Here is a 22,624-nt window from a genome sequence, read left to right on the forward strand (position 1 = left end):
CTTATATATGTTTTTGAAAAAACTTAAATAGTGACCCTCGTATTACCGGCAGTTGGTTATTTCTCTGGCTATCGTGTTGTTAATTCGATTGATTTTTCAAAAATACATTTTTTGGAAAGATATTTTATTCTTTCAATTAATTAATTAATTCTTAATACATTAGAATATCTTAAAAATTATTGAATAAATTTTATTTATGCAAACAAAAACTACTGTCACCACCAATTTCTATTATATAACAACATATAACTGTTTACGAAAATTGAACGCATTTAGGGATCATATAATTAGCTTATAAAAATATCCCTGAATATTTTGCATTAAAAATGTGCGTTTTAGGTAAAAAGAGCAGTTATTCAATCAAATGTGTATCGGAATGGCAATAAGCTATTTGAATGTGCAAGAAAATGACTGACTATTTCGTGACAAAATAGTTGACTGGCAAGCGAATTAAAAATTAGTGCTAGAATAAAGTCTGTATTAAAATCATTATTCTGTTACTACTAATTTAGCCAGCTTTAGGTCACTTTTTTAAAAACAAGTTGAGATTTAAGAGAGCTGAAAGTTCAGTCCCAAATCTTTCTTTTGATCGATATATATGTTGTTTACATAATAAAAGTGATAAATCTGAAAAAGTTTCTTCTGTTTAAAGGTCAAAATATAAGTTGTCAGTGCTTGTAGTAATTCTTCAAGCGACTGGATTTTTTTTCATCAGTTCAATGTCAGAGGCAACCATATCCTTAATTAGATCTAAGAATGAAACTTTTGGCTTCCAACCAAGTTCTTGGCGTGCCTTTGATGCATCTCCAAGAAGTAAATCAACTTCAGTTGGACGAAAATACTTTGGGTTTATTCTAACACGTACAATATCCGTACCAGCCTCAACACCTACTTCATTCACTCCCTCTCCGCGCCATAGAATTTTTCGTCCAATTACACCGAATGAAGCTTCGACAAATTCACGGACACTGTGCGTTTCACCTGTTGCCACAACAAAGTCTTGTGGCTCTTTTTGCTGTAACATCAACCACATTGCTTCAACATAGTCTTTTGCATGGCCCCAATCACGTTGCGAATCCAAATTTCCCAACTCAAAATATTCGATTTGATTCAACGAAATCTTGGCTACTGACCGCGTTATTTTTCGTGTTACGAAATTCTCACCGCGCCTAGGCGATTCATGATTAAATAAAATACCATTACATGCGAACATTTGATACGCTTCACGATAATTGATAACAATCCAAAAACCATACATTTTGGCACAAGCTGAAAAAGATTGAATTCAATTAATCATAGACAAAATTTGGAAAAATTAAATAAGAAAACCATAATTACCGTAAGGTGATCGCGGATAAAATGGTGTTTTCTCATTTTGAGGTGTTTCCACTACTTTTCCATAAAGTTCAGACGTACTTGCTTGATAAAACTTTACTTTTTTCTCCAAGCCACACGTTCTAATTGCGTCTAGCAGTCGAAGTGTACCAACGGCATCAACTTCAGCTGTGTACTCACTGAGATCGAAAGACACCTTTACATGGCTTTGTGCAGCTAAATTGTAAATTTCATTCGGTCGAATGGCTGATATAATTTTGATCAAACTACTAGAATCCTGAATAAGTGAATGGACAAAAATTAATTAAAAAAAAAAAAAAACAAATTGTAATAGTAATATAAAATAAATAAATACCGTCATGTCACCATAGTGTAACTTCATCCTTCCTTCGCGATGACTGCTCGGATCAGCATACAAATGTTCAATACGACTCGTATTGAATGTACTTGCTCTTCGTATAATGCCGTGCACTATATATCCTTTCTCAAGCAAAAATTCAGCCAAATAAGAACCATCCTATGAAAAAAGATCACAAATAATCATAATTCGTCAATCAGTATTTATTCCAAAATTGAATATAATTTACCTGTCCTGTTATGCCGGTTATTAGAGCAACCTTTGTATCATCGCTTATATCATTTTTTTCATTTAACACTTGATTATTAGCCATTGTTAATTTTTTCTTTCGATATTATTCGTTTGTTCAATGTTGGACAGTTTATATATGTATGTTATCAAATTTATCTATAGATTAAATGTACATTTAACACTTGTCACAATTGCGTGGCATTTGTCATACAACTAAAAAATGTAAACAAATTCATAGTAAACTAATTCATTTTTGACAATTCGTAGCCACTTCTAATAACCAAACATTTGATTTAAATCAATTCAGGGCTGCAATCAATTGCATTTTCTATTTTACTCCCTATTTACATTGACAGTAGCATTTTGACAGATGACAAATCTGCCATTCGTAATATTGGCAGTATATGCATTAGTGAATACAGATACATAAGCAGCATTTTTTTTACTAATTCAATTTTTAATTAGTATACAAAAATATTTTGAATTGAATGAAACTTAAAAATTTTGCTTCAAATATTTACCAAATAAATTAGCAAACATGTTCACATATAGATATATCTTTAATTGCACGATTATTGTGATTTTTTTATTTACATTAATTCCATCAGCCAGTGTAAGTGCGCATTAAATAAAATCCATCCCAAATAATAACTATGCCATTGTTTTTGTTTTTGTTGCGTGTTCATTTTCATTTTATCTTTATCTGTATTTCTGTTAAATATAAATAGTTGCAGTCGTATGAAGACAAACGATGTAAATGTGTTTGCCCTAGTCTAACTTCTGTTTCAAATGAAACAGATAATAACGAACGGTGGTTATTCATCGAGAATGTTCCACCGTCGAAATGGTAAGACTTTGTGCTGGATATTTAAATAAAAAGATTACAACACATTTTTTCTGATAATTTTGCAGTAATTGTGATGGTGTAGTATTACCGCGTCTGAAGGATAAAATACCATTGAGTAAAGGACCCGAATTCTGCCCAAGATGCGAATGCAAATATGAAAATCGAAATACGGCCATCATTAAAGTGGTTGTTATCATTGTAATTTGGGTGATATCATTGCTTGTTGTCTATATGTTATTTTTAATTTGTTTGGATCCTCTGCTCAACAAGCGCATCAAAAACAGCTACCTAGAGCACACAAATGAAGAAGTATGTTAAATTAATAGCTTTTTTCCCCGTCCTTACTAAATTTAAACTTATAAATTTAGTTTTTGCTTTGCTTTGTTGTTTTTGTTTCGTTTTATTTCTTTATGTTATTTATTCTATTCCAGTGATACGTTTCGTCGTAGATAGAGTAGACGCTTGGTTGGCTAGATAATACTTTATTTGATTTATTCGAACAAAAATTATTATTTATACACAAACTTAAAAACAAATGACCGTAAAAGTGAACCGGGAGTGTATTTTTTTACCGTCATATATATTTTTGGTGTAGCAATTGTCTTGTTGCTACATTCGCCCAAATCAAATAATTGAAATTTTTATCAAATATGACTTTACAGTATATACAATTAAAAAAAAAAACGCTTGCATTTTTTATTTTTACATGTTTTTACACTACCTACTATATCTTTATGTCTATGTCCTCAGTATCTAAAACAAAAAAAAAAAACAATTTATTTATTTATTGTATCTAAAAAGAGACTTGAAAAACACATTCTTTATATTGTCTCGCTCTCGCACAGGATGATACTACTACAATATCGAACTCAGCAAATAATTCGATCGATTTGGGTGTTCGAGTGAATGTTCTGAATCGTGTTGGACATCAACAAGATAAATGGAAAAGACAAGTACGCGAGCAACGACGCAATATTTACGATCGACACACAATGTTGAATTGAAATCATCAAAATTTAAATCAAAATTTGTTTCTTTTTTTGTCAGTTGTCATCTTATCTTCAGTTTTTTAAGATATTTTCATTTTGTCAATTATTTCAAATCGTTTCGATCCCAATATTTAGCTGATATATTAAATGCTTGGATAAAGAAAAACAAAATTGTTTCATTTCTCATATTACTTATTTACTTTTACACTTTGAATGTGAATATACTTGAGTATAATAAGATTAAAATTTGCGTCGTTTCAAGAGCTCTGGTCGCCAATTTATTGGATACATTTCCTCGGTGGCTTCGTCATCTGGCTTGTAAATTTTGATCGTTTTGTCAGCTTCTGTTGTTATTAAACGTGTTCCGGTGGCATCAAATGTCATTGAAAATATACCTATGGCAATGTTACAAAATGAAATGAATAAAGGCAATGGAAAAATGTAACGAAAATGATTGATAATGTACCCGCTTCGCTATCCATTGAACCAGGTTGTACAGGTGCTTGGAATCGCTGGAAATTGTAACCAGTTCTCCAATCCCAGAAGAATAAAGTACCATTATCACCTCCTGACACTAAGACACCATCTGTATTGACAGCCATACAATTAACAATCGCTGTGTGACCGGAAATGTTTTGAATGAAATTTCCTTCGGGGCATCGCCACTGCTTAATATTATCAGGTGATGCTGATGCAAATGTGTACCTAAAAATATTTCAATAAAATAATCATGAATTAATATTTGGAATTTGAATGTTAAAATAGTATATATGTCAACATACAAAGTGGGATGTAGAACGATGCTTCGAACGCTTTTCTTGTGATTGGTCAATGTGCAGACGCTCTTTCCAGCTGCCAAATCCCATAATCGAACCGTGGAATCGTGACTGCCGGTTATAATTTGAGGATCGGTAGCTTGAGCTACGACACTAGCAACAGTATTTGTATGACCGCAGAGAGTATGAATATTTGCTTTAGTTCTCATATCCCATATGCGCGCTGTTGAATCACGACCCGCCGTTACAAGTACGTCAATTGTGGGATGCAATGCCATTGAATAAACCGCTGATAAATGACCATGGTAATGTCTGATAACTTTATTATATTCTAGATCCCAACATTTAACTTGTCTATCTTCACCGCAACTAAATAGATATGGGTGCTTTGAGCTCACTGCCAAACCGCGAACAGTGCTTACATGGCCAGTTAGTGAAAGTTTCAATTTACCACTAGCCAAATCCCAAATTTTAATAACACGATCGGCGGCACCAGTTGCAAACCATTCATTGCCTGGCTCAACAGCAACGCATCGAACCCAGCCCAAATGACCGGATATCACGCGGCACAATTTCCATGGTGCATGCCATTTTGGTTTTGGTATGGATGGCGCCTTCTTTGGTTGCAATTGCAATTGATTACTTGGAACGGATGTTTGACTGATATAATAATTATCTGATGCAGTTGTACTTGTCACTGGAACCAAAGCTGACATGGAACTTGATTCTTCAACACTTGAACTGGTTTCCTTTTCAGCATGTGCTTGTGCATTTTCATTCAGCGATTTCACCGAATGCTGTGAGTGATCTTTTCTTTGACTCTTCACACGGTCATACACATAGTCATATGTGTCTCGTGCCTTTAATTCTCTTTTCTTACGTTCTCTACAATAAAGCGAATTGCAATTAATCATCATCATTTATTTTATAAATGAAAAAAGTAGTAAAAAAAAGTCATGGATACTCACAGGTCCTCGTCGATTTCTGGGAGAAGAGCTTGATTAGATACAAACATATCATGAGATCGTTTTAATGAACGAAAAACCAACGTATGCACTGAATGGCGTTGCACTTCCTCCATTTCGAATTTAAGTTCTTCTTCGTTATATTCTTTTAATTTTTTATTTTAATTTACAGCCGAAAATTTCGTTTCAAAATTTGTATATTGATCAATGACATTTGTATCGTGTTTGGTTATACACACAACTCAAACGTTTAACTTAATCCTTGTTCACACGAGACGAAAGTACACACCAGGGTTGAACAAATGACATAAATTAAATACAAAGCCAAATGATTCAATGAACATTCCAATAATTTGAAAAAACAATCGCTTTTAAATACTTTCAACGATTGATAGAAAACCATTCAAAATTCGATTTTCGCAAACATAAATATATAAATGCATGCTACTTAACATTGACCTTAGTGTGAACAGGACTTGTTGATAAACGAAATGAGCGCGATTTTAGCGCCACGTTGTAAATGTCAAATGGACGCTACAGCCTCACACCATTACAACGGCAAAATCTACACTTTTTACATTCTAATAGTGAATTACTACTTTGAAATCAATCATTTTAATTATAAAGCAAAAACTTAATCAATCTTAAATTGGAGTCACTAAATTGAACAGAAAAATATAAAAATGTTGTACCTTGAAGATTATTTGGAGAGTAAGTGCAATTTTTTTTATTTATACATGAATTATGTGAGGTAAAAAAAGTTTAAATTAAGGTTTTTTCATCGCCATCTTTTTTTCTTTGATTACCACACACATACATGCTTAAGTTGTGTGAATAAAAGCCAAACAAAAATGTGTATTTTGACATTTTAAAATTTATAAATTCTAAAAATTTTCGTAACAAACTCAAAGTCTCCTTCAATAATTTAACTTCAACATAAGATTCACGTAAAAAGAAAATACGATTTGGATTTTACGAATAATTTTGAAATTGAAATGATATTTCTTGGAATTTGCAAGTTAGAAAGAATATGCGTATCGCTCGTACATATGTGGTGGTTGACATTTTTGGGCGCGAACTTCAATATTTTCCGATATAACAGTTTAAAACCGAATAAGACGATTTTAATTGAATTTTTTAGTGATCGAACACTTGCCACAGGAGCTTCGAGATCGATTTACTGATATGCGTGAAATGGACTTAACCGTCCAAAGTAAGTTCAATATGACAAAATAAAATTCTCATTATGGCATTATGTGGATTTTTAACATTTTACTTATTTCAAAACAACAATAAAGACCACATTGATGAAATAGAAAAAAGAATCCGTGGTCTATTCTCAAGATGTGCGCGCGGCGAATTGCAAGGAACACAAGCCGACGATGAATACAACGAAATCAGCAAAGATTACTACAAAATTTTGGAGGATGCGGACGAAAAGGTCGCATTGGCTAGTCTGATGTACGATCTTGTTGATCGTTATTTGCGTCGGCTTGATAGTGAGTTATTCAAATTCAAATGCGAGTTAGAAGCTGACCACAATGGTATCACAGAAATACTGGAGAAACGATCACTTGAACTAGAAGGAAATAGTAGTAGTAGCAATAGTAATATAAACAGTAATAACATATTAAGTAATAGTACATCTAATGCAAGTAATAGTCAGAAAGAGAATCGATTTTTTGGTGCAATTTCGAGTAACATGAACACGCCACAAAATCGCGAAAAATACAAAGCGAGGCCAGAGAAACGACGTAACAGCAGTACAAGTGCGGCAGTTGGACCAATAGAAAAACGTCCGGCCCTAAGTACACCCGTTTCAAATGTTGCAACTACACCGAATAATACAGCTCATTCATCGAGTTCGTCACTTATTCTGCCAGCAAATACACCGACACTCCAGACGAGTGTACCATATAATTTACAACACATTGGTGCCGGTAATGCTATAGCAGCAGCGGCTAGCCAAGCAATTGTTGCTACACAGCAAATGCAACAAGGCCGGCGCACAGCAAGTTTAAAGGCATCATATGAAGCGATTCATGGTTCATCGACAAGTGGTTCTCATGAATTGTTAATAGGACGAGAGTTGGCCGGTGCCGCTCATAATGCCCTTCAAGCTGTAGAACGTGAAGGCAATACGTTAAACAATCGACGTCAGAAAAAGTTAGTTAAAACTTATAGAAAATCATCAAATGGTTTATTCATCTCATTTCTTATACTTTTCTAATTCGCTTGAAATTCATTTTAGGAAAGTTCCTGGTTTAAATATACCAACGAATGGTACACCACCTCTTCCAGTTTCACTTAGTTTAAATGCAAACGTATCGCATACACCAACACCGTCAATTTTGACCTCCACAACGGATCCAGAATCTCCGTCAGCGGCAATGTTGCTTGGTGACAATGGTCTCGTTGTTGATCCGACCACAGATGGAGATTGGTCATATGACCCAAATGAACCACGATACTGTGTTTGTAACCAAGTATCATATGGTGATATGGTCGCTTGTGATAATGAGGCTGTAAGTATTCGAATACTTATGAACCAATGTTAATCAAACAATAATATTTTGCGTTATAAAAATGTTACAGTGTCCATTTGAATGGTTCCACTATCCATGTGTTGGCATCACACAGCCACCCAAAGGCAAATGGTATTGTCCGAAATGTACGGCATCGATGAAAAGAAGAGGAATACGTAAATAGTTTGTATTGTCGTTACGTATACGTTTGGTGTAACCAAGTTCCACCGCATAATTACTTTTAGTAATTGTATCTTGTTTTTACTTTTGTTCAAAAAAGTAAATTTCATAGAACTCTCATAATAGATTCCCAACTAATTACAAACAAATCAATAAAGAAAGAATTCTCTAAAGTGATCAAATGTATTAACTTTTCCTTTAAACAAACCACAAAATACCACAAAAAACTGTATCAACTCTTTGCGACGTTGCATTTAGGATTGTTTCAAAATACAAGAAAGAAAAAAAAAAAAACAAAATGTACGAAATCTTTTGATTTTCTTGTATATGAAACTGATTGAACAAAAAAAGTACATTATATTTAAAGTACAAAATTATTGAAAACTATACGATATAATAAAGTAAATTTTGTTCAATCTCTGTTTTCATAAATTGCACATTATAACTCATAACTCATAATTCATAATACAAGTAAGACAAAATTCAAATATATTTTAATCAACATTCAATACATAAATTGATTTTATTAAATCATATCGCTCTGATTCGGCCACATCCAATGGCATGAAATATGCTGACGGCTTGTAAACAACATAATGTAAGTTAATTCAGTCCTTTAAGCGAATTACATTGCACTTAATAAGTAAAACTAAAAATGTTCTATGGCCTGGCATTTCGAACATAATCCTGATTGAAGTATATCACTGTAACAGTCATATCATCTCTGAACAGTCTGACCACATCCGATGGCAAGGATAACATATGCGAAAGTTTTGAATGTTCAATACCATAATCGGTTCCACCGAGCGCATTTCGAATTAAGTGTGTAGCACCATTTTTGTCAGCCGGCTTTGTTTTCATTCCAGCTCTGAAAAAATCCAATAAAATCAAATAGAAACATTATACATTTTATTTGAGTATAATTTATAGTAGTCAATAGAGATACATACTTTCTTTGTGAAAGCATTTGGGCAATTTCGCTAAGCTTGAGATTCCGTTTTGGGAAAAATGGTTGCAAAAATATTTTTCCAATCATATGCTCACCGACCAATTTGACGGCCTGTGTTGGTGACATAAAATCCCATATGCCATCCGTTGCAATAATTAAAAATCGATCGCGTGGTGTTATTAAATGGTAACTTATTTCCGGTTCAGCAGTTAAATAAGGCGGTGTTAAATAATTGGGCGGTATTACATGATCACCGTAATAGGGTACAGCATGTTTTTTTAGAATTTCCACGGGCCATTTGTATCGAAAATCACCAAACGCTCGTAGTGGAGCCAATTCCCCTAACAATCGCTCACCACGTATTATTGTATCGCGTTCGCTGAGTGGATGGTCCCCTGTGATTCGTCTCACTTCGGCCAAATTATCCGAATTATGTTCGTTAGATAAGCGCTTTGTTTCCCATTCACCAGCTTCATTTATCGAGCCCAGAACGGCCATACAATCACCAGTGTTTGCAATATGCATATCCAATCCGTCAATATAAACAACACAAGCAACCGCTCCAGACATTGCAACCGATAACGTTCGTGGTGTTTGGTGTTCCAGTGCTTCTGATGCAATATCTTTATCAAGCTGGAGAAAAGCGTTTTGAAGTGCAGCACTTATTTGAAAATTGTTCGAATCTTCATAGCACAAACTTTGCGCATATTGTGCAAAACTCTTTTCAAATATCGCATCAATTTCAGGAACAAAGTCAACCTTATCATTATGGCATTGCAAAAATGAATTACTTTTTGCCCCTTTACTCAATATTTTTCGTAACGAGTCTGGCGGAACCAAACTAGTTGCAATGTAACGCATTAATCTTTTGCAAATTATTTGCGCACATGACGGACCAGCATGGCCATCGAATACACCGAATAGAGAACCTGTAAATATTTCAAATATTCAATACAACACAAATTTCGGCTGGTAAATTTAATGGTTTACCATTTGTAAATAAGCAGGAAGCTTCGCTTCTTCGATCCTCAAGCGGATTGTTGGATGCCACTTGATTTGAATCATAACATTTTATCGGGGAATCATTAAAATCTGTTGTAAATTCCTTCTCGTATAGAATTCTATTGACCTAATAATGTCAATCGTTTAAACTTCTTCAAAATGTGAGAATATTATTATATTATTAGAACTTACGTCGTGTGGTGTGAGTTTAACATTAGTTGCTGACCGATAGTATTGGACGAGAACACGTGCACCATTTCTGTTATGAAAATCATAATTTTTCTGTAGAACACCAAAAGTAAGGCGTTGAGTAAGAGAAAGCATTTGTTTGATTCTTTTGTCCTGCTGATTTCTTTTATAAATATATTATTATTTACGTCTGCACATTAAAAGCACATTTCTACAATCCTTCGAATTAATTTAATAATTGGGTCCGGCTCAATGAAAAAATTCACATAGTTTGAAATCTGTTGATCGAATATTTTGAAAAATGTAAATAATTACAAAATTTAGTTGACAAAATGACAAAAAATATTCAAACTTTGATCACAGTTTCACGATATGGACTGCGACATTGTTTATCATTGCTTTATTTGGTATTTTTATGACATTTCGGTAGAATTTTGACAGATGTGAAAATTTTGAGGTTAGTCACCACTTGATACGGTAAATGAATTTGAAGAATATCTACGATTGCATTGAATTGTCGTTATCCCAAAAGTCATCATTTCATATGCAAATAAACGTCATACATGTGCGCATTATTGAAACAATCATTTTCTTTAAATATTATTAGTTTATTTACTGAATTTCCTATCAAAAATAAATTAGAAAAAACTGAATCCTTTCATATAAACAACATTGAATCGGAAGTGATCCGCGACTGTTATTGTTATTGTGTTGTTTTTCTTCTTATTTTTAATATTTGTGTAATATTTTAATAACATTATTAACGCCACTGCAGATTCAATTGCAATAAGAAAGAATATATAGACCAAAAATATTCCGATGAATTCATTTCAAAACAGATTTAATCATCCTCGTCAGATGAATCTGTGGTGAATTCACTTTCATTTCCATGAGGATCTTCTTTTTCGGACTCGGACTCGCTGATATCCCATTGTGGGTGCTCTGTTGGCACAGCCGATGCTTCTTTAACATCTAATTTTAGTTCAAGCTGCTGATCCATGCCCACATAAGAATCTGTCGTTTTATAAAAAAAATAGATTGATTCATTCAGTGGAAACTTGAAAATTCTAAATGTTCTCTATTAAACATACCTGATCTCAAACACACTGAGAATGTATAAACACCTGGCCTAAAAACGAAAAAAAAAATATATTTTCATAAAAAATTCTATAAAATGTATAAATATTAATGAATTACCATCTTGGTGCCGTGAATTTTAATTGAACTTCTTCGCGTTCAACTAAATTTGTGACGTGGTATGGTGCTGTCAGCAGTGTTCTTGATTTTCGATCACAAATATACGTCCACCAATATTCTTGCTTGTCTTCTGGGAAGTATGGACAGTGTACGCTATGTGATATTTTCGATTTGCCCTCAAGTTTTTCGCGCTTATTTAATTTTTTCTGGAACTTTTCCCATTCCTCATCATCATCCTCAACCGATGAAACCTTTTTCTCTTCATTATCTGATGAACGATCTGAACCAGCGTCACTATCACCCGCCATACCGTCTGACTCAGATTCGTCTTTTGTAGCTGCTGCGGGCGTTACTTTCGTATTGTCCTGTTTTACAATAATTGTTTGCTTCAATTTTCCTCCTTTATGCTTATTTTTTGCGCCAGCACCACCTTTATGGGGTTTTCGTGAGCTAGGCTTCACCCATGCTGAGCGCTTTACTGGTGGTGGTGGTGGTGCTTGCTCCTCATTTCCATCGCCATCCGGTTGCTCTTCATCGTCACTTTTTTAAAAGAAATAAAATGAAAAATGCTTTGCCAAAGAGAAGATAACATACTTCAAATTTAAAACTTACTTTATGCTTTGCTTCTCCGCAATATCTGTATTACCAAACAATTCGCTCATATTATTACGTACTAATGTAACTGTAACAGTGACTATTGCACCAGCAGTAACAACGTTGGTGTTCTCATCATCAATGACTGTAAAGATTAACTCATTAATTGAAATGTTTACATTTGATTGATTTCAATTTCAAAAATTTCAATTACCTTCGCATCGAATGCTGAAATCGATCAATGGCATTTTGCTTAGAACACGTATCACTTGTTCATATTCAAAATCACTCAAATGTTTAAGAATGTGTCGGCTTTCTTCTGGTTTTAATTGCGCAAATTGTTGCAAATTCTTGATGTGACGCTTTTTCGTTGAAAACATACGTAAATGATCGTCGGATACAAAAGGTAACTGTAAGAATGGAGATTTAAACTCCCATAAACCCTGAATAATCATTGGCGATAGCTTCATACAATTTTCAATGGTTTCAATGCTCGGCAGCTTTGAAACTATAAAAAAAGAGATTTTTTTTTAAAGTTATTTTCGTAACAAAAAACGTTTAAATGATTCAAGTACTTACTTCGACGTGCATACGCCAACATGATCAATTGATTGACACAGGAAACCATCTCTTGAATTAAATATGGACATTTTTGAACGATAAGTTGGCGATCTTTGTCCAGCGTATCTGAATTAAGTTCGATACGGCTCAAATGAGCATGTAAAATAGCACGAGTTTTCACCGAATACATCCTGCACAAAGGTATTTCCTTACATTTTTCATTCAAATTTGGCAACTGACGAATTAGCTGTAATGCAAAATGATTGATTAACATTCATTCCTCAAAATTATTCATAAAAATATCCATTCACAATAAATCGATGAGAATTTCTTACCGAAGGAACCTCGTCATTATCCGATGGCCGTTCAATAACTTGCGAATTATGTCGTTTATCAAATTCCAAACTAGCAGCCAAAATCATGATGACACGTTTCATAGCCATTTGTGGAGTTTTGTGGAAAAAGTATAAATATAATTGTGTAGTATCTAAGAGAACTTTATCACCGCTGAATCGGATTGAGCGATACCACCATGTTCCGACAGCAACTGGTAGTGCGACCATAAAAACGAGTGCGTATAATCCAAGTACCCAAACCGAGTTTTCTTTTTCGACAATCCATGACGGCAATGCAATACCAAACGACATAGCGCCCGGACCATCTGGATTGCCATATTTTTCCCAGTTTTTGCGTGATTCATCGTCCGTTAATGCTTGGTACGCCTTTGATAATTTCATAAACGCTTTTTCATCACCCGTTTCCTTATCCGGATGCAGTAAAAGTGAGAGTTTACGATAGGCACGTTTAATTTCCGACAACGATGCACTAGTCTCCAATCCCAAAATTTCATATGGATCAAAATTGGACATTTCGTAATCAAACTGTGATACTCGATACGTTAAATAGCCTAACAGTACCTAGGGATGATTAGAATAAAAAATGGGATTAATGGAAATTAATCAACATGTACTGGAACGTAATGGAATGTAATGGAAGAGAATATGAAAATTAAATGACTACACTCTTATATCGGTGGTATTAATATTTAGTATTTTGGGATTTTCAGCTACGATTAATCCAAAAGGACTAAAAAGTAATCCAATGGGATCATTTTATATTTTTTTAACTTGAGTTCAATAAACACTTTTTTGTTGTTTGTCAAAAAATATCTCAAAATGAATCTTCCTTTGGAACACTGTTTCATATTGTATTGACATTTACATGAAACTTCAAATGCTTGTCATTGTCATTCGATTGCAAACATAACCTTTCACGGTCTTATGTTTATTGTGTAAATCACCTGCACCGTTGTCGAAAAAACTAAATTTTGTTTCTGTTGGAATTTCGATTAGTTTGTTTATTAGAATATAATTCTCAATAGAATCCTGTTTTCCATCGCTTCTGTGCAATTTATTAGATTTCTGATAAAATGTTTTATAGCTAGTGAAAACAAAGTAAAGAATTGATTAGCGAATGGTTTTCAATAGAATTTTGGGTCGGTTCGCATCAATATCAACATTCAATGTCACAACCGCTTTTGTGTGCTCAGTGATTTTTTTTCAAAAGGGTAACATGGCAAACATTTTGCAAAATTTTCAAAATCCATCAGAATCTTGAACAACCGAAACACTATCGTAAAATGCGTGTTGACGAAAGATTAATTCTTGCTTTGTTGACGAATGATTTTCAATAAGATTCTTTTGCATCGAATATCAACATAAATTCCGTATCACACCTTTGGGAGTGTAATTTAGCGAACATTTTGTCAGCATTTGAAATCGGACTGCAGAATTATGAAATTGTATTTATGCAAGAGTGAAATGAACGCATTGATATTTGTTTATTGTGAACCCGTTCGATCACATGAATCGGTGATTGTATATTTTGATAAATTTTTAGAGGCCTGTTTTTAAAATACCAGGAACCTATAAATTCATCAACAATAATACATTGCTAAATCAACCGATTTTTGAGTATAATTAATAAATTTATTTGATGGCATGCATAGTCTATCATAGTCATTGTAGTTTTTGATAAATATAACAGTGGCCTGAATATTTTCAAACCGGCACTTTTATATTTATCAAAATATATTTTGATTATTCATCAATATTTCGAGGTATAAATATCGGTGGAGATTCCAATACGTTAACAGTTGCTAAAAATGAGCGGTCGCAAACGGAATCACGAATCGGCGTTTAAGCCACGAAAGAAGATAAAAATTAAAGAACACCAAACAATTAAAAAAAGTGCTCGAAAAGGTTTAAAAGTGAATCTGCCCATTAACACTGGAAAATTTGCTCAGTTGATTGACGTATACGTATTAGAAATGACACGGTGCTACATATTGGGTGCACTGAATTTGCATTATTTCACCAGTGATCATTTCAAGCGCAGTACAGACGAGCAAATCGAAGCATTCTATACTCAATTCGTCGACAAAAATTTTTTTCGAGATTGGTTTTACGGCGTTCAGTTCATTGAGCATGCATTTAACGACGCCAGAGAAAGCGGGTACAGGTTGTGTTACGGCATTTGGTACTATTGCCAAAAATACGGTGTTCGAGCTCCAGTAATTGGAGGATTCGGGAATGTAGTTGAATACGCAGTACAAATGTTTTATACAAATTACAAAAATAATATTTGTATGCACGCTCACTCACGCATCCGAAAGTTTTTCACACATCAAAACGCGAGCAAAGCACAAATTGATGACACCATGGATTTCTTATTCAAGCGAAACTCCAACTGTGTGCCAGACCTGAATTTGATGTGGGAACTGGAAAATACATTAAAGCCAATCCGATTCGACGATGGGAAAGGGTACTTTTTTGCTATGGAAAGCAATTGGTTCAAATACATACCAATATTCCTGAATTTGCAACAGTGAGTTTTCGTTCATTTATTATTGTGAATCAAACGATTGTATTTTTTATGCGATTTTTTTCCATTTTGAAAATTCTACAAATATCACACGAGTAATTTTATCAATTTATTTTTTGGAAAATATACAAAAATAGGTACATTCGCAATCATGAACGTGAACGAAAAGCCGCATTGAAGCGAGGTGAACGAACCGAGCTTCGTGAATACAGAAATTTCACCGTGGTACCAACGTCATCGTTCGAAAGACATTACATTCGAATTGATCGTAGAGTGTTTTATCGCATGTTGAGACAGATAGAATGTCCACATCGATTATTTCGCAATAAAAACGGCGGCCCAAAACAGAAGGAAGAAATCAAAAATAAAGAATGGGATGTATTATGGCGTCTGTATTTCGACATCGATAGCATCGAAAGAGAACCGAGAAACAAAAATGATGGCCATGCAACAATAAAATTCGACAACTCCATTCAAACAGATGGTGTCGGTATGTCATTTTTGATGGAACGAACAAAATTCATCATTGAAAAAGACGATGAAGAGCGTATGAAAGAGACACAAGATATGCTTCTGAAAAGCCAACAAGTGTATGGTCTCGATCCTGGACTACGTTTGGTCATTGGTGGTGTGCGCATTAACAATTTCAACGATCGAAATAATCGCACTGAAACAATCATTCGATTGACATCGGGCCAATACCAAGATATGATAAATTCATCGCGACGGAACAAATGGCGCAAAAAGTTGACAACTGAAATCGATGAAAAGATGCGTCTACATCGTGAGTCATTTGATGAGCAGCCTGGTCCACGAGCCGAAGACCATAAATCATATGCTGATCATATTTTGCGTCATTTTGAAGAAAAGTTCACAGCATACACACAGTATGAATACGCTTTGCAAGCATTTCTCCAGTACATTGACACGAATAGAGCACTTGATGCATATGCAACCAAGCTCATCGATGGTAAGCAAACGTTCATATTTGTCGGTGATCGTTTCATTGCGGCAGATTCACCAGCCCGAGGATATATTCGATCGAAGGTGCGAGATTTGTTCGAGAAGTTGAAACGTCGCCGTAAATGTACAGTGGTCGAGGTGGACGAATTTCGGACGACCAAATTATGTTCGTTGTGCTTCCGTGAACTTGAAAAACCGACAAAAAGAGGCAAAGTAAAGGAGAAATATCGCTATCTCACATGCCATGGATGCGAACCATTGTGTGGAGAAAATGTGCTTGGAAAAGCCCAAGGTCCGATTGAATCACGAAAAAGCAATCGCAAATTGACGCAGCAACGAAAACATCGTCCCCGTACTGATGGTCCACGTATGGCATCAAAATTTCGTAAATATGAAGAGAAAACTCAAATTGGGCGTACTATCACCTGGAATCGTGATGCAAATGCAGGTCGTAACATTCTCTACAAAGGTTTGTGTTTGTTAAATTGATATGCTCTCAGTTTAATATGAACAAGTCAATGAACAATAGACAATGAATTCGTTTTTTTTTATTCCTTACAAACAAACAGGATGGTGTGCTGTTATGAATATAGAGCTACATCCAGCTTTTCAACGGCATGTTGAAGAAGAAGAAGAAAATGCAGGAGGAGGAGATCCACCGCCAGCACCACCAGCACGAGCTCGACAATCAAGACGAGCAGCATCCAATCAAGTATGTAATCATTTCAATAATTCTGCTTTGAATTTATCTAATCAATTGAAGCTACACATACTTTTAATTTACGTTCATATTTAGAAATTGATATAATCATTGTCATTTTCAGAATCAACAAACAACACAACGAACATTGCGTTCTCATCTGGATCAAGCGCGGAGCTCTCGGCCGTAAGCCCTGGGTTTTGTGCGGGATTTCAACGTGGTCCTACAATTCGCTACAATTAGTAAGTATTTAAATTTAATCCTACAGTGCTAAAATTTAATCCCAAATCATTAATATTTAATCCCTTCTATTTTACAGTGTAATAATGGAATAGTAATTTTTATAGTACCCATCCTGCGATTATTAATGATTTCACTAAAAGTTCTTTTAGAAATCTATACGGTTCTGAGGTAGCAATTATCAACCGTTTCCTGATACAACTCGGGCATTGACATTCATCTTTATATTTATTTGGATCTGTATCAAAAGAAAAAAAAATATTCATAATATATTGAAAAATGTTATTTTTATTTTAAATTTTATTCATAGTTCTAGTGCCAGTTGAAGGCATTTGCAATGTAATTTTCATCTACCGTTGAGTTCATTCAAATGATGTCAACAATATGTTGATTGCTTTAAAGCTAAATAGCTGACCAATTTTAATATCGGCGCTTAAGACGTGAACCATAATCATTTATACAAAACAAGTAATATTTCAAAAATACTTCGGCAGATCAAATTAATTCATATGTTTGAAGCATCACATTCATTCATGTGGCAAACATGTTTAGACGAATTACTTAAAATTGATGACACGTACCTTCTTTTTTCTTGCGCGGCCAATAATAGAGTGTGGCTGGTATGAGGATCAATGCCAAGAACGATAGTAAAAAATAAAAGAATGTTCCTCCACTTTCATCGTATTGAAATTTTTGTCCGGCCATTTCTTAACACGTTGTTTATTTTATTGACATTAATTTAAACTTTCTGAGGGGTATTCAATACACCCAATATATATAATTTACTTTTTCTAAATCGTAAAATATTCACTATATCTGAAATTCACACAAGATATTTGGTTTTTAAAATAATTATGCAGAAATAAAAAAAAAACAAAAAAAGGGTGCAGAATCGACGCAAATATATTTCTATGTCAAATTGATACGAACATGAACAACTCATCCGTTCAGTATTGATTTGAAATGGTATGTTTCGAAATAGATTTCATGAATCTTGAATAAAGTTTTACTTTTACGATAATAGTCTGCAGCCCAATCGACCAAATTAATGTAATTGAACAAAAAAGAGGCAGATATCAAATGAGAATCAGTGCACAAACGAAATAATAAGAAAAAAAAAAACAAATTTCTATTCGTAAAAAAACATTAAGCGAGACGTGTCAGTGGAGATATTTCCAAGAAAGAAAGCTTACTTGGCTAAGTAAACCAATACTTATACACTATTATGACTGTTACAACAGCAATGTGTTAACCGCGTTTACATTTTGAAACGTCAAATCAATCTATGTACTTCTCTTGCTTAAAAATATATTATATATTTATTTAAAATATTCAATTATTATTCAGACTGAATATTTTTAAAAAAAAATTGTATTTTTTTAGAGAAATTTGGAAATTGTTTATTTTTATTAAAGATAGTTAAAATAAAAGCAACGAAACCCATTGGGCAACCCTAGCATGTAAACACTGAACCACACTTTAAATGGTCAGCGAATCGAAATTCGGTTGTCAAATTATCAAGGCAAACCCATCAATGTTATTAGTAATTCAAAATTGTCATTTACGACATAAATGAAAGAAAATATACAAAGAATTTTAGGCGTGAACCAAACTGACTCCATCATCAGTATAGTGAATTTTATGCAACATTTTGGTTTTAATATATAGAAACATTGTCAATTTTGATTTATATCTTAACGTCAATAAGTGATTTCTTATTTTCATAAGGAATCAAATTATTACGGTAAATAATATAAATTACTTGATAATCCTTATAATATTTTTTGTGTCGGAAAACGGAAAAAACAAGCAAAATGGTGCTTAAAGTATATATCAGCGGCATGAGCGGCAACAAAGAGGTATATATTTAATTTTCATTTTGTATAAATCTTCCAAAAGTTGTAATTTTGATGTGAAAATGTATGATTGATTCCGTAAAATTTCTTGAAAAATTATATTGTGGGTTTGTGAATATGATTACAAAACAAAAACTCATTTTACAATATGATAATAAAAAATGAATCATCCATCAAAAGCTTTAAATAACTTACAATTAAATGAATTTGATAATCATTATTGCAATTATTGCTAAGAAGCCGACACCGTAAATTAGAATAGAAATTTATGAAATTCCATCATAGACGGTGTTGCAATAATGTGAAAAATCTGTCATCTTTCCAGTTGAAATCAAACACATTCATTTTATTTCGCATCGTTCGCAATAGATTTTCCAATCATAGTAATCTGTTTGTTTTTTTAATTTAGCGTCGAACGTTTCGCCATTTGTTTTTCGGCCTTTCATTCTTATTATTCACAGTGTGTCTATTTTTAAACACTTAGACACTTTATTTTTATTTTGTTTCTATTTTGTGGCTTATTCGCTCCATTTTATCTATGCTATATGTGATGCTATATGTGATGTGCGAGTGATTTTTTTTCCACATAATCGACTATATAACTGTTTTATCATGTTCATCTTTTCGGTTGATATCAATACATATGTTTGTCTAAAAACTTCACTAAATCATATGTTACATTTATCAAGTGACGAACAGTATAATGTTTTTAAACAATATTAGTATAACTTTGCATCAATATTTTATGAATTGATCGTTTGAAATTTATGATTGGGAATTACATTTATCATGACTCTCATATTAAGGTGAAGAAGCGACAACAACGAGTTTTGATGATCCTCGACAGTAAAAATATCGACTATCAAGTGATTGACATCACAGAGCCAGGTATTAACAAATTGAAATGGAATCCGATTCATAAATTCACATATTAATCAATTGTTTTAAATAGGAAAGGAAGGTGAGAAAGAATTTATGCAAGAAAAATCAACTAACAAAGGTGCCACCATCAGTGACCAAGAGCCCAGACACGCATTGCCGCCTCAAATATTTTCAAATGAGGAATATTGTGGTAAATATCATTTATTTAGTATTATTATTGCAAATAGTGCTGATCGAAGTTTTGATAAATAATATTAATGATTGATTCTTGTGAAAAAAATTTAACAAATCTACGTAGGTTCTTACGATGAATTTGATTTGTCAAACGAAACGGATACACTGGAACAATTCCTAAAATTGGCACCACCTGTTGAAGAGAACAATGGCAAAAAAGAGGTTAGCAATGACAACTAAAACTATTCAACAGGGATTAAACAAATAACACACAAAACATTAAACAATGAGATACGAACAAATTGCTGTTTGCGCGTTACAAAGTAATCATATTTAACGGGATGCCCCGACTTTTAAAAAAAGTATAAAACATTTCATAATCGAAGGTTCCCGATACATTATCCAAAACTGAAACGTTTGTGGAAAGTTTTTTCATGTCTCCCCAGAACAAATATTCAATACATTCCATAGGACCAAAATAACTGATCATTCTTTGTAATTCTTTTAAAAATTGAGGCAACCCAAGAAGTAAATCTTTTGGAACTGTTTTTTTTACTGTTTAACATATCACAAAAACGGTAACCGAAGAAAGATAATATAATAATAAATATAATAATTAACAAAAGTAATGAAACAACATAAAAACAATGCAATAAATTTGAGATGCAAGTCTCTTGATTTTTATACGCTTCATATATAAGAGCCGACTCATGCACTCTTCATTTATTAAAATCATTAGCAATTTTTTGTTCCTAATTTAATGATCATGCATTTTTGTCTTAACTGCATTTATTAAAATAACTTTCTTATTTGATAGAGAATTCAAGTGGTTTATTGCATAAACCAAGGCATAAACCCATATTTAACCTTTTAACCTTTTTTTTTTTTTTTGTTATTTACCTTATCAAGCAAAGACTTGAGTAGCTCTAATATATCTATACCTAACAACTCAAATACATTTAAATTTTGCGGCCTTATGACAATCAAAATTTCGCTGCAAAAAGAATTCCGGCAAAAATGATTATAAGAATAATAGAACTAATGTAATTAAAATTATAATTGACATATGGTATTAATCATGTAAACATTCTCCTTTATTTTTTACATTGGAAATTTAGCAAATAAATGTTTCTAAGTCTATTATATTATTGTTTTTTTGTTTATTTGTGATGAATTAAAACCGATTATGTGTGCAAAAGCGATAACAAAACTACACCGAAATATTTGAAAATACAATTTTACTTCGTTGTATATTTTGATGATAACAATATTTTAATATAAGCATGCTGTGAAGAAAATGCTTTGATGCTCTTTAAGTTTGATTTTGCTGAATGATTAAACGAACAATTTATTAAATAATAAAAAAAAAATTCGTGTATTTTCAAATAAAATTTATTTGGATTTATTTATTGAACTCTAATACATTTTATTTTATGCAAATTTGAATCCAGTTACTTTTGTTTTTGGAGTCACTTCAATGCTCTTGCATGAAGATGTATGCTTTGTATTAAGATTGAAAAAATCCAAATAAATTGAATTTAATAAATACTTCCTATTCTAATGAAAAAAAATCCACCTCTCTGGTTGAATGCATTATAACTTGGAAATTAGTTGGATGACGATGAATCAAATGAAAATGCTGAGAAAAAGTCGGAAGAGGATTCAGCAGATGTTGAAAAGAATGATAAAAATGACAATAAAGACGAAGAAAGTACTGATGGAAATGAGAAAAAAGATGTAGACATAGAAAAAAATACTGAAGATATCAATGATGAAAATGAGAAAAATGAAACTGAAGAAACGAATGAACAACCTGGTGCATTGGATAAAGAAAAAGGTGAAACGCATGAAAAAGAATCAATTCACACAGCAGAAAGTGATGAAGATCAACACGTTGACAAGGAGGTAAAATCAGATGATGCCACCGATAAAGAACAGGATAATGAAATGACTAAGAAAAACGTTGACACCACAGAACCCCATGAGTCAATTGAAAAAGATGGCAAAGATGTAGAAGACATTGAGAAAGATAGCGAAGAGCAGGAGAATTCTGACGATAAGTCCACTGAAAAAAATAAGGTTGAGGATCTAGATTCGAATGTGACAAAAACAAATAATGAAAATAATTCCGATACCGAAAGTGAATCCGGTGATAGCAAGGGTGAATGTGAGGAACCTAACAAAGAAACTACATCGAATGATGCGGACAAACCTGAAAAACTAACAAC

The 22,624-nt window shown here is 33.2% G+C and overlaps 7 protein-coding genes and 1 pseudogene across 10 annotated transcripts in view; 4 read left to right on the forward strand and 4 right to left on the reverse strand.

The window, feature by feature from the left end:
• Positions 1-291, forward strand: part of LOC116336760 — a 6,211-nt pseudogene extending 5,920 nt beyond the window's left edge.
• On the reverse strand, positions 209-2,198 carry LOC116352373 (GDP-mannose 4,6 dehydratase). The gene is made up of 4 exons (XM_031784913.1): positions 1,923-2,198; positions 1,691-1,852; positions 1,339-1,612; positions 209-1,269 (listed from the first exon to the last, which is right to left on the reverse strand). Exons 1-4 carry the CDS (start codon positions 2,004-2,006, stop codon positions 689-691), a joined length of 1,101 nt encoding a protein of 366 aa, XP_031640773.1. The 5' UTR covers positions 2,007-2,198; the 3' UTR covers positions 209-688.
• A 120-nt stretch (positions 2,199-2,318) lies between these two features.
• LOC116352374 (uncharacterized protein CG1161) lies at positions 2,319-3,902 on the forward strand. 2 transcript variants are annotated; one of them, XM_031784914.1, is made up of 4 exons: positions 2,319-2,537; positions 2,653-2,771; positions 2,837-3,080; positions 3,617-3,902. In XM_031784914.1, exons 1-4 carry the CDS (start codon positions 2,463-2,465, stop codon positions 3,773-3,775), a joined length of 597 nt encoding a protein of 198 aa, XP_031640774.1. In that variant the 5' UTR covers positions 2,319-2,462; the 3' UTR covers positions 3,776-3,902. The 2 variants fall into 2 exon arrangements, with proteins under 2 accessions (XP_031640774.1, XP_031640775.1); XM_031784915.1 differs by lacking the exon at positions 3,617-3,902 and adding an exon at positions 3,203-3,525 and having other exon boundaries at positions 2,324-2,537.
• A 37-nt stretch (positions 3,903-3,939) lies between these two features.
• On the reverse strand, positions 3,940-5,773 carry LOC116352370 (pleiotropic regulator 1). The gene is made up of 4 exons (XM_031784911.1): positions 5,505-5,773; positions 4,543-5,421; positions 4,227-4,465; positions 3,940-4,155 (listed from the first exon to the last, which is right to left on the reverse strand). Exons 1-4 carry the CDS (start codon positions 5,615-5,617, stop codon positions 4,001-4,003), a joined length of 1,386 nt encoding a protein of 461 aa, XP_031640771.1. The 5' UTR covers positions 5,618-5,773; the 3' UTR covers positions 3,940-4,000.
• A 258-nt stretch (positions 5,774-6,031) lies between these two features.
• On the forward strand, positions 6,032-8,388 carry LOC116352371 (inhibitor of growth protein 3). The gene is made up of 5 exons (XM_031784912.1): positions 6,032-6,212; positions 6,643-6,714; positions 6,800-7,667; positions 7,753-8,026; positions 8,097-8,388. The coding sequence occupies exons 1-5, from the start codon at positions 6,185-6,187 to the stop codon at positions 8,208-8,210; spliced, it is 1,356 nt and encodes a 451-aa protein (XP_031640772.1). The 5' UTR covers positions 6,032-6,184; the 3' UTR covers positions 8,211-8,388.
• Positions 8,389-8,678: 290 nt separating this feature from the next.
• LOC116352369 (pyruvate dehydrogenase [acetyl-transferring]-phosphatase 1, mitochondrial) lies at positions 8,679-10,853 on the reverse strand. The gene is made up of 4 exons (XM_031784910.1): positions 10,350-10,853; positions 10,146-10,284; positions 9,157-10,084; positions 8,679-9,074 (listed from the first exon to the last, which is right to left on the reverse strand). The coding sequence occupies exons 1-4, from the start codon at positions 10,479-10,481 to the stop codon at positions 8,867-8,869; spliced, it is 1,407 nt and encodes a 468-aa protein (XP_031640770.1). The 5' UTR covers positions 10,482-10,853; the 3' UTR covers positions 8,679-8,866.
• An 80-nt stretch (positions 10,854-10,933) lies between these two features.
• Positions 10,934-18,655, reverse strand: LOC116352368 (translocation protein SEC63 homolog). 3 transcript variants are annotated; one of them, XM_031784907.1, is made up of 10 exons: positions 18,495-18,655; positions 18,066-18,300; positions 17,595-17,722; positions 13,034-13,615; positions 12,717-12,945; positions 12,352-12,645; positions 12,156-12,282; positions 11,544-12,083; positions 11,438-11,475; positions 10,934-11,360 (listed from the first exon to the last, which is right to left on the reverse strand). In XM_031784907.1, the coding sequence occupies exons 2-10, from the start codon at positions 18,187-18,189 to the stop codon at positions 11,188-11,190; spliced, it is 2,235 nt and encodes a 744-aa protein (XP_031640767.1). In that variant the 5' UTR covers positions 18,190-18,300; positions 18,495-18,655; the 3' UTR covers positions 10,934-11,187. The 3 variants fall into 3 exon arrangements, with proteins under 3 accessions (XP_031640767.1, XP_031640768.1, XP_031640769.1); XM_031784908.1 differs by having other exon boundaries at positions 18,415-18,655; XM_031784909.1 differs by lacking the exons at positions 17,595-17,722; positions 18,066-18,300; positions 18,495-18,655 and adding an exon at positions 13,719-13,901.
• A 368-nt stretch (positions 18,656-19,023) lies between these two features.
• LOC116352572 (dentin sialophosphoprotein) overlaps positions 19,024-22,624 on the forward strand; it is a 4,683-nt gene continuing 1,082 nt past the window's right edge. The window contains exons 1-5 of the mRNA XM_031785281.1: positions 19,024-19,343; positions 20,147-20,228; positions 20,293-20,412; positions 20,521-20,618; positions 22,008-22,588. Of these exons, the coding sequence (XP_031641141.1) occupies positions 19,299-19,343; positions 20,147-20,228; positions 20,293-20,412; positions 20,521-20,618; positions 22,008-22,588 (926 nt within the window). The 5' untranslated portion in view covers positions 19,024-19,298. The remainder of the gene's footprint in view (positions 19,344-20,146; positions 20,229-20,292; positions 20,413-20,520; positions 20,619-22,007; positions 22,589-22,624) is intronic.

The sequence above is a fragment of the Contarinia nasturtii genome, unplaced genomic scaffold (genome assembly GCF_009176525.2).
Source record: "Contarinia nasturtii isolate CC-2019 unplaced genomic scaffold, AAFC_CNas_1.1 Cnas_scaffold_187, whole genome shotgun sequence".
NCBI lineage: Eukaryota > Metazoa > Arthropoda > Insecta > Diptera > Cecidomyiidae > Contarinia > Contarinia nasturtii.

Bases quoted from the DNA above. Each gene is read 5' to 3' on its own strand.
- LOC116352369 (XM_031784910.1), bottom strand. From the start codon at position 10,481: ATGCTTTCTCTTACTCAACGCCTTACTTTTGGTGTTCTACAGAAAAAT. The intron at 10,285-10,349 runs GTAAGTTCTAAT...TGACATTATTAG, and splicing joins TTAAACTCACACCACACGAC to GTCAATAGAATTCTATACGA. The intron at 10,085-10,145 runs GTAAACCATTAA...AAATATTTACAG, and splicing joins TTCCTGCTTATTTACAAATG to GTTCTCTATTCGGTGTATTC.
- LOC116352371 (XM_031784912.1), top strand. From the start codon at position 6,185: ATGTTGTACCTTGAAGATTATTTGGAGA. The intron at 7,668-7,752 runs GTTAGTTAAAAC...AATTCATTTTAG, and splicing joins AACAATCGACGTCAGAAAAA to GAAAGTTCCTGGTTTAAATA. The intron at 8,027-8,096 runs GTAAGTATTCGA...AAAATGTTACAG, and splicing joins TCGCTTGTGATAATGAGGCT to TGTCCATTTGAATGGTTCCA.
- LOC116352370 (XM_031784911.1), bottom strand. From the start codon at position 5,617: ATGGAGGAAGTGCAACGCCATTCAGTGCATACGTTGGTTTTTCGTTCA. The intron at 5,422-5,504 runs GTGAGTATCCAT...GCTTTATTGTAG, and splicing joins CCAGAAATCGACGAGGACCT to AGAACGTAAGAAAAGAGAAT. The intron at 4,466-4,542 runs GTATGTTGACAT...AAATATTTTTAG, and splicing joins ATCGTTCTACATCCCACTTT to GTACACATTTGCATCAGCAT.
- LOC116352368 (XM_031784907.1), bottom strand. From the start codon at position 18,189: ATGGCCGGACAAAAATTTCAATACGATGAAAGTGGAGGAACATTCTTT. The intron at 12,283-12,351 runs GTAATTGAAATT...TAATCTTTACAG, and splicing joins TTTCAGCATTCGATGCGAAG to TCATTGATGATGAGAACACC. The intron at 11,361-11,437 runs GTATGTTTAATA...ATAAAACGACAG, and splicing joins CTCAGTGTGTTTGAGATCAG to ATTCTTATGTGGGCATGGAT.
- LOC116352374 (XM_031784914.1), top strand. From the start codon at position 2,463: ATGTTCACATATAGATATATCTTTAATTGCACGATTATTGTGATTTTT. The intron at 2,538-2,652 runs GTAAGTGCGCAT...AAATATAAATAG, and splicing joins CATTAATTCCATCAGCCAGT to TTGCAGTCGTATGAAGACAA. The intron at 2,772-2,836 runs GTAAGACTTTGT...ATAATTTTGCAG, and splicing joins AATGTTCCACCGTCGAAATG to TAATTGTGATGGTGTAGTAT.
- LOC116352373 (XM_031784913.1), bottom strand. From the start codon at position 2,006: ATGGCTAATAATCAAGTGTTAAATGAAAAAAATGATATAAGCGATGAT. The intron at 1,853-1,922 runs GTAAATTATATT...CTTTTTTCATAG, and splicing joins TAACCGGCATAACAGGACAG to GATGGTTCTTATTTGGCTGA. The intron at 1,613-1,690 runs GTATTTATTTAT...TCACTTATTCAG, and splicing joins TACACTATGGTGACATGACG to GATTCTAGTAGTTTGATCAA.